Here is a 10,034-nt window from a genome sequence, read left to right as displayed (position 1 = left end):
GTCATGGCTAAATAAATAAATAAATAAATAAAATGAAATTAAGTCTGTCTGCTCTGGCATTCGATTTCCCGGTGACGTGCTCACAAAAGGTGAAATGACGACAACGCGACGAGGCAATAAAAAATTGCAGCTCATTTGAGCTTTTTCTTTCCCCCTCCGATTTTCTTTTCAATCGCGTGCGATTTGGCTTTGCCTTTGTATCGACTTAATTTATTGATGACAGACGCACGATAAAAAGCGAAAAAAATAAAGAGAATTGTCATTAGAAGTCATAAACGTGATTGACAGACAGTGGTAATCTTAGTACAGCTATTAGACCAGCGGGTATAATGAACCTTTTTTCGCCATTGTGGTTAACATTGCAACAGTTGAGCTTTGTTTAATCGGTTGCTTTGGTTTGTCACCAAGGAAAATCTTTAAAAAATAATTTATTTCTTGGAAAAATTGATTTTTAGAAGCATTAAATAGGAAGTAAAGTTGTGGTTTCCGTGGGAGATTTGTTGAACTAATAAATATGACAAAAATTTAGTAAGTACTTGTTATGAAATTATAAGAAATATGGGTGCTTAAACTTCTTTGTCATCCAATATTTTGCACATATTTCCCTTCAGTTTTGCAGTTATGATTTCTAAATAATTTATACATAATTAAGGACCTATTAAGCAGAACACTCACATAATTTATACAAACAATTTTACCTACAGTTTAGAGATAAATACATCTAAATTCATCATTTAATAACCTGAAGAAAATCCTTTAAAAAAGTCATAAAATTTAAGCAGAACATTCTGATTTTTGTGTGTTGATTATATTCTTTACTCATTCAATTTCCAGCCTCGTCTAACCATTCCAGTCCCATTTACGGACATTATTCCAACTCATTTAGTTTGAAACAACTCTTCAGAGAGCTCTTCAGAAAAAAAACCCCTCATTCCCCTAAGAGAGCAACTTAATTAAATCAAAACTCAGCCAGAAAATTACAATTAATGAACCGAAAATAACACCGAAAACCGCAAAAAGGAGAAAAATAAAAAACCTACGCGAAAGAGCAATAAATAAATTCGTTGAAAGTGAAAAACTTAACCCTTGAACAAATGTGCCATGTAAATTTCTGGAATAAATCTTTAAGCAGCGGCAAAACGAGATGGGACACGGAAGGACCAAAAAGGAGTACTGGGCATTAAATTAAATTGCTCAACAGTTTGTAATGCGGCACATTAGTGTCAGGCGATGACAAGGACATCCCGAGCAAAAGGGTTAGAATCCATCGGCATTAACACGTGGTTGTTGTCCTGGGAACAGGACGAAAATAATTTGAAAATTTATAGGCAGGACACACACATTGGTTCGGTCCAGCAGGACGAGAATGACCCACCACCATCACCATTACCGGCATGGGACAGTTTTTCCCAAAGATTTATCTCAACGTCCTGTGAATGAGCATAATTAGTGGTGGCGATTTCAGTTCGGTGGGGAAAAATCTCCATTTACATGCAATTTGTTGCGTTTAAATGCCTTTTATATGCAAATACATCCTGGTCGGTCAGCTGGCGGCAGGATGTGGCGCAGGAAGACACTGAGAGCACCAAAAAATCCCTTTTATGATTTTTAATGAGCCTCCTCTTGGTTTGCCTTATGATTGATGCAAATACTTGGGATGCTGCGACTGCTTTCAGTGTGAAATTTGAATATTTATGACCAACGGTCATGTATATATGGTGCGGAAATTTTTATGATCTTGTTGCATAAAATTATTATATATTTGTTTTGTTCTTTTTTTATATTTATTCGTCCAGTTTGTTACTTACATCCTGCTTAGATTTTGGAAACTTGTTTCTCAAGGCGGGCATTTTTTTCTTTGCGTTAAATTATGTGTTTTTAAAAGACATAATTATGCGCTGGATTTTGTGAGAATCGAGAAATTATGTAAATTTTGGTAGTTATTTTTATAAGATTTTATAGAGTTGTTTCTAGCAAGATTTTTAGGTATTCTAGAAATTTAATTGATATTTTTGGAGCTTTGATATCCAATTTATTAATTGTAATTTAGCTCTCATATATATTTATGAAGTATCTTTTTGGTTTTATATATTATTTAAAGACTATTTAACACTTTCTTGTTTCTAATTTGTATTACAAATTCTTTCTTCTCTGACAAATTATCCAAAATATATTAATAAGCACCCCGGACTAGTTCGATCCTGAGCAATTAATCAAATTTGCCACACTTCCTTCGGTTTTCCTTTGTATCCAGAAAACCCAGTGGAGCGTAAGACGTCCGTCTGTCACATCATCAAAATGCATTAGATGGGAGAGAAAAAACTAATTACGAACCCACAACAATCCTTTGGCTTCTTCAACGGAGCTAATCACAAAAACGTGACATCATTCGCCACGCCTTTATTATGATTTTTATTAATGAATCATGCATGCCATTATCCTATACATTATATATATATTCTTTTCTATACCAATTTGTCGGGTAGACGACGACAAAGTGCGAAAGTCGCCGTGAACTTGGGTTTTCTGTATTTTAATCCGCGCGTTTAATTGAAACCCAAAAGCCCTGAAGGTTTTATGCGGGTCCCAGAAGTCAAAAGTGGTGGCTTAATGCCAACAAGATCTCTCTCGTCAAAATCTTATAGATATTAATGATGTTTGGACACACAACCGAATTACGAAACAATTAATTATATGATTTATCCCAACGTTCATTTGTATTTTTCTCTTTTTTTTTTGCGTGACTTTGCGCTCTGAGTTCTAATTTGCGGCTTGATGGGGTTAAGCTTGAGTCAAATGTTTATCTACCCGCATAAGTTATTGTTATCTTTTCCATTTTTTAACTGTAACATATTTATTTGTTTTAATTATGAGTTGTTAAAGAGTGAGAAATGAGTAGATAAACTTGGTGAGGAGGAAGCACTTTAAACACATTTCTAACATAACAACAATGTGCTTTATCTTTGAACAATAAAAATAAAAACTGATTGAAATATGTAAAGTTTGGTTTTTTACGTGACTCTGGCAAAATGTTTTCTTATATTTTGCAATAATCTGCAACCCCTCAAAATAAGTTATTTCCTTTACATTTTCTAACTCACCATAGTGTTTTTTATTGCCCGCTGCGTTTGCCCCCATAATTCAGGATTTTATCTGGGGAAAACAATCTGTGACAATAATTCTTAGGCCTGACATAATAATGTACCTCAAATGTTTTATTCGTGTTTATCGCTGGCAGTTTTTCCACCGCAGCACAAACTTTGTTTTTCCTCATCGTTTCGATTTTCTATTTTCTTTTTAGCAATTCCCAAAATATGGCATAATATTAGAGGCCCACTTATTGACTTAATGGGCATCTTGATAGGAGGCAAAAGTAGCAAATATTTGATATATGATCTCACAGCGGGTTTGGGGGTTTTATTTTTTTCCAAGGAAAAAAGGAAAAGTCACGGCAGGGTGGTTGCCAGTCAGGTTTCTACTAATTAAAACGGCGGAAAAAAAGAGGCTGTGAATCCTGTGTATGTGACACCAAGAAGATCATTAATAAGGATATTCTGTTTCACCCAATTGTATTCATTTATTGCGTTGCAAGTAAAAAGTAAAAGAAACTCCTGTTCTCATGGCAATGCAAATATTTATATAAGACAAAACTTGATGGGTTGAACTGAACAAAAGGGTTAATGAGTTCAAGCAGCTACTTAGACGACCTGATTAATGGATCGGCAACACATGTATGCAAAATATCAAAAAGACTTTGAGAAAACTTTGCATAAAATCATTAATTAAAGCACACACACACACCAGGGATTGGTGGAAAAAATATGTAAATTTTCTAGGCAAAAGTAAATCCCGTATAGAATAAAAAACAACTCACATAATTCCCAATTATAAATTCATTGAAATGACATTTAGGCCCGAGAGATCTCTCACCTCAACACCCCATCATCAGTCACCTCACCTTGGGCCTTGGGCCTGTCTGTCAGGCGAATTAATGACTTTACCCCCCTGGAAAGGGATTCTACAAATAGAAAAAAATCATAGTTAAATCTAATAAATGTTTATTTTTTCCCTCGACCCTATGCAAATTCTTAGCTCACACTCAATTAACTTTGTTGTCAATCAAATGCAAATATTGTGGTTCCTTGGAATAAAAAACTCCGCCGATCCATTGACAATTGCAATTTGTTTTGCTTTTTCTTTTTATTGTCGCCGTCTTTCTGGTGTTTGTTGTGGTTCATTAGAATTGCTCAATTATTCCATCAATATGCATTTGTTGTTAATCGAATTTTCGTTGACTGCCTGTGCCTCATGCATATTTAAGTGATTTCCCCGTTTCCACAGTCCGTTGTGTGTGAAAGCCAAAAAAAGGATATAGAAAGTGGCAGGACTTTGTTGGATTCTTTGTAAATTTCCCTGGGAAAGTTTGGCTAGCGTGACGCCCTCTAAATATGTGTCTTCCAAGAAGCCAACATTTGCATAAATGTTTTCAAAGGACTCTTGCTTATTTGGCAAAGAGAAATTAAAGTTCATCCATGGCAATGTATTTAAAGATTCATGAGGATTTTATATATGCAAATGCAATGAAGAAATGAATGCAGTGCAGCTGCAAGTCCTAGTTTTTAATTCTTTAGTTTAATTTATTTATAGAAAAATAAATAAATAATGAAAACAGGTTTAAATTTATCTAAAGAGTTATAAGAACTTTATATAGAATTCAATTATAATACGACAGAGAAAGGTTTTCGAATAAAATAAAGAAGTAACTAAAGTTACAGACTTCTAAAACCCATTTCAAGTTATTTTAAAATGTTTTTCATACTGAATTTGATACATTTTAAACCAATAATTAACAATCTTGTTAGACAAGCTTTAAACATCCCACTTTGGACCTTTAAAATTGTCCTTCCTCTCACATCCTTCACCCTAAGTCCTTTCAATACCTTCCTGTACAGAACCCACTCTCTCTCTCTCTTTTCCTTTAAATCGCTTCAACCAGAATGATCAATCAAAATCTGAATTTTAATGTTATGCGGTGCATGAAACCCTAACAACAGGAATAAGAAAATAACCATATCCTGTGTGTGTGTGTGTGTGTTTGTAACAACAGCCAAGGAAAAGGGAAAACAAAAGTGTAAAAGAATTTCCATTGCGACACACAGGGGTGCTCTGAGCTCTACTGGCATTTTTCTAACCCCTTTTTATTCAAATCCGGTGAAAAGGCGAAATATTTGGAGAATTACAAAAAAAATCAGAGGAGAAAGCAGGAGAAAGGGTTGAGAGTTAACTGGTTACCAGTAGCTGCCGCAGGAAAATAGTAAAAATTGTAAAAATCCTATTAAGCATTTTCCGGGCACAGCTCCTGGTTCGGCTTTTGCTTTTGACACTTCTCTGGGGTACCCTTTATTTTTTGTACAATGTTTAAGGTATATAAGGTTTATGTTTATCTTGATATAAGATATATATTTATAGAAGACAAATTCCATAAGGAATTCTGATGTTTCTGTAGCATTAAAGGGAATAAAATAAAGAGGTATAATTTCTAGACAAATAATAATCACTGGGTATCATCCATTCGCATAATTATGCATAACTTGGCCTTGTTTCAATTTACATTTTTTGGGGGAGTGGATTTTCCAGCGGGGGAGACTGGCTTAAATGTCTAATTTAAATGCATGTGCTTTTAACAGCAACAGACAGAGATTGATGATTGTTTTTTGGTCTCTTTTTCGCCGCAAATAATTGCTTACAAATTTCATCGGCACAGATTTTCCTCATTAAATGATATATGTATATATTTTCAGATCTCTAAGCAGGTGCATTGGTTCCCTTCATAAATCTACCCCCATATCATATATCCAACTCCTTCACATGTGTGTTTGGCAGGAACAAAAGGACTCTCCTCCACATGTGATGTCATCTAATCTATTTTTATTCTTTTAAATTTATGATCTCTAACCAATCTAGTTAGCCATGCTCACTTAACGTAAAGTGAAAAACTTCTACGCTATATCTATTGTACATTTGAGGTGTATAGAATTTTTAAAGCATTTATCGTAAATTTTGATCGAATCGGAAGGGATACTTGGGCCACTTGGGCCAACCCTTAACCGCACATTCTCACTCACTCACATCCTGTCGGTTGTCCTCAGATCCTGTTGTCCTGTTGTCCTGCTGTCCCCCTTGTCCTTTTTGGCCCGAGAGCAAACAAACAATATAATGTACTGATTAGGAAGCAGAAAGACAATAAATGGACCTCGGCTGCCACAGAGGCAGATGACTAAATGGATGAATGCCACAGCGGATGTCATTAGGGATCATTTTTAAATAGCCTTTGGTCAGGCGAAGAAAAGATAATAAGGGAAAGTACAGGGATTCGACTAGAAGATACCTAATTCTTTATCATTTTTTACAATTTTCTAGTATTTTTCTAAGCTAACAATTTTAAAATAATTTACACCTTACTGTTTTAGTGATATGTGAATAAAATATACTTATCTATAATTGTTTTGACTAACAAAATAATTAAAGAAAGTAGAAAGTGCTAGAGATATTTAGTGATTTTGTTAATTCACCTAATCTTTATAATATTCAATTTTATATTGTGTTTTAAATAAAAGAACCTGTGAACCTGAATCTCCAAACAATATACCCTCTCGAAATCACAAAATATAATATTTTAAAATCCCAAAACCCAGGGAAAAGGAAGTCGTAAACACCACAATATAGAAATTTATCACCACAAAAACAGGGGGGACGACTGCAATTCGTTGCGCCTCTGGGAAAAAAGGGTCACTCCAAATAAATATGTCAAAATTGATACCGAACCCAACGCCAACGCAGTCAATGATCATGTCAGCCTGTAAAATCCCAAAAATTAGTTCCAACCAATTGAGTTTCGCCAAATGCAATATTTTTTCAATGAACTTTGGTGGCATGAAGAGCATTTCACGTTGCACGGCTATTAGTTCAGGTAAAGCGAAAAGGTAATGCAGCAAAACGAAGCTAAAGTCAATGGAACAGGGCAGGTCACCCTTAAAAAGGGGTTAATCAAGTTACAAAAGGATTTAAGAAATAGGTTTTCCTAACAGAGATGTTAAAAAAAGCTCTACGCTTTTGAATTTACAGATTCCTTTTAAAATACTACATTTAATTCAGAGGTTCTCCCTTGATGTTTCATACAAAACTGGGTATTCATTATGAATTTAGTATTTTTGAAGAAAACTTGCATTGTTCTCAGTTAAAATTTTGTCAGTTTCTAAAAATTGGCCTATACAATAAACTAAAATTTTTGTCACAGGTCAAAAGACTCTATTCCTTCCTCACTTCTTCAAAATGCATATGGAAGCCTTGTAGATAATCCTGGCGGATATGCCAAACATGTCAAGGAGTACGGCGGGTGGACCCGATCGTGGTACAGTACGCACATACAAATGCTTAACCACAAAGTTCCGCTGATCGGCCAAGGCACTGAGCACAGCCTCACCCAGGCCGCCCTGCTGGTAGTGATCCTCGACTACAACGATCCTGCCATGACAGAGCCTTCCGTGCTTTACAATGAGACGCGTATCCAGAGGCTTTACAGTAAAAGGATCAATTACACGGGCTGTGATGCAGTCTTCCTCCAGCCTTTCGGCGGCAGCCAGACATTCATAGAGGGTAACGCCAGCTCCGATCAGGAGCACCTCATCCGAGGGTTTCTGGCGCACAATCTTGGCCTGCCCCACAACAAACACTTCATCGTTGTTGTAGATAACTCGGGTGCTTGGATAGGTGGTGCGGATGAAGCACACGCCCTTTGTATTGGCGGCCAGCTCTACGGCACGCTCTGCACTCACGGCATCCGTGGGATAAAATACCGTGCTGCCTGGGATGCTGCGAAACAGGGCTATATCCTCCAGTCCCATATGTGACGGTCCATCCTCGCCAATGCTGCAGCCGCAATGAGAGCCAGCAAAGTTTACATTGGTATTAGAGATGGCACCCATGCGGATCTGGTCATAGGCTCGCGTAAAGAAGGTTGCATGCGTGGAGACAAAGGCCACAGTGCGACGTCGACAGGTGGCACCTACCGCCACACCAACCAGATTCTGTTGGGCTATATAGCACTCGATGAAACGCGCTGGAAAGGCATCCCTCATCTTATCCGCATACGTAGAGTTCTTGGTGTCAGCATCGAGGACAATTACTCTGGGATTATCCGCTGCGATCTTGGCCAGAGCTATGCCATAGGCCAGCCGGGTGGCCACCGAGTCCCCAAGGCGGTAATTGGGCGGAACACAAAGCATTATATTGCTGATGTTAACCTCGGGAGCTCGGCCACACTTGCTCACTCTCTTGGGTGTTAAACGCACATTGGGATTGGAGATCAGAAACTGTCGAATAATAGTAAATAAGTTAATAAAATGTAATTAAATAATAAATATATGTAAACTGACCTGCAAATGCTGGATGGCAGGCTCCGCCTTCTTGCCCAGCGGTTGTCCATGCAACTCCTCGGATCCCTCGACGGATAGAAAGTCCTTGCCCTTGGTAGTTCTGGCCATTATGGCAGTGGGTTTATCCTTTGTGCTGGCAGCATTGTAAAAGGCCTTGGTCAGCTGATCAATATCATGACCATCCACTATTAAAGCATTGAAACCAAAGGCATCCAATCTCTCCCGATAAACCTCCATTTCAGCGGACATGTCCACCGGACACATCTTATTCACATCGAAGATAACACACAAGTTGTCCAACTTGTAGTGGGCAGCAAAGTGTAGGGATTCCCATACGGCTCCCTCGGTGGATTCGCCATCCCCCAGGATCACATACGTACGATATTCAGCCCTGTCCAGATATTTACCCACGTATGCCATACCGGCGGCTACGGCAATTCCCTGTCCCAGGGAGCCAGTGCCCACATCAATAAAGTTTAAACGCGGTGTGGGATGCCCCTCCAGGTCGCTGTCCACCTTGCGTAGATTTCGCAGCTCTTCTACTGGAAAAAGACCCGCCTCTGCCCAGGCTGCGTAGAGAATGGGTGCAGCATGTCCCTTGGATAACACCAGTCGGTCACTGGAGGGATCTCGGGGATGCTTTAGATTGAGACGCATTTGCTGGAAGAAGAGCACAGCCATGATCTCCGCCAGAGAGGCACAGGAAGTAGGATGGCCAGATTTGGCCGCCTGAGTGGAGGTTATTGAGTGAATACGCAGCTTATGGGCCACATCTTTGATACTCTGTAGAGCCTTTTTGTCCAACTTTTGGTAAGACATGTTTCCAACTCTCTGATACTCCAAAATTTGATATTCGATTTTTGATTCTGTCAAATGGAACAGAAACTTGAGACAACTTATAAAAAGGGTGTCAGTTTGATATCGAATTTTTTAGGGAAGAAGTTCTTAATATACTTTTCCACATTTTTTACCCTCAGAAAACTAAAATTATAAACCTATTGAAAGTCAGATACTTCCTGTATTCTTTTACGTGATACCCATAAAATTATTTGTAATAAAACAAGGATATTTCTGCCTGCTTTCCGCCCTTTTTGAAAGAATTCCCACAAGTAACCGACTTGAGAAAAATACGTTTTATGTCTTTCATTTATTTCCCTTTTTATTTTGTTTATTAATTGCTAAAAATTCGTAGCAAATTGCAAGCAATAATCCTCAAATACACACTCGAATCAATCAAAACCCCTGAGAAATGCCATAAAAAAACGCAGGGTAATAAATATTTTGAAAGACGCAGCTCACAACAAGAAGTAATAAATAAATCCTGAATGAAAATTAGTTGAAATTGCAGTGTGAATTTACGGTTAAAAAAGTGCAGTTGATATTGTGCGAGAAAATATATAATAAAATCCCAAAATGCAAGACCAACCCCTGGAACCAATAAATGCCCATCAATGGAGAGGTGCAGTTTTGAAAACAGTTTAAATTTGATTTGGGTGCGAATGAAGGTCCATTTGAGGGTTGACTTTGGGATTGGGATCTTTGGTAACCCTTTCTTTCCCGGGGTCACCGTTCCGTCTGTCCGAGCGTTAAATAAATCAT

General features: G+C 37.7%; 1 protein-coding gene across 1 annotated transcript; it reads right to left on the bottom strand.

Moving 5' to 3' along the window:
• Positions 1-7,110: 7,110 nt before the first annotated feature.
• Positions 7,111-9,354, bottom strand: LOC110178928 (transketolase-like protein 2). The gene is made up of 2 exons (XM_020946219.2): positions 8,436-9,354; positions 7,111-8,372 (listed from the first exon to the last, which is right to left on the bottom strand). The coding sequence occupies exons 1-2, from the start codon at positions 9,252-9,254 to the stop codon at positions 7,320-7,322; spliced, it is 1,872 nt and encodes a 623-aa protein (XP_020801878.2). The 5' UTR covers positions 9,255-9,354; the 3' UTR covers positions 7,111-7,319.
• Between the last annotated feature and the right edge of the window lie 680 nt (positions 9,355-10,034).

Source organism: Drosophila serrata, unplaced genomic scaffold (assembly GCF_035046125.1).
Source record: "Drosophila serrata isolate PLE 108 unplaced genomic scaffold, ASM3504612v1 contig_2, whole genome shotgun sequence".
NCBI lineage: Eukaryota > Metazoa > Arthropoda > Insecta > Diptera > Drosophilidae > Drosophila > Drosophila serrata.
This window is presented reverse-complemented; position numbering and strand designations above follow the sequence as displayed.

What these genes read in the sequence shown, in the direction of transcription:
- LOC110178928 (XM_020946219.2), bottom strand. Translation starts at nt 9,254, where the DNA reads ATGTCTTACCAAAAGTTGGACAAAAAGGCTCTACAGAGTATCAAAGAT. An exon ending in CTGCCATCCAGCATTTGCAG is followed by an intron (nt 8,373 to 8,435) that starts GTCAGTTTACAT and finishes ATTATTCGACAG; the next exon opens with TTTCTGATCTCCAATCCCAA.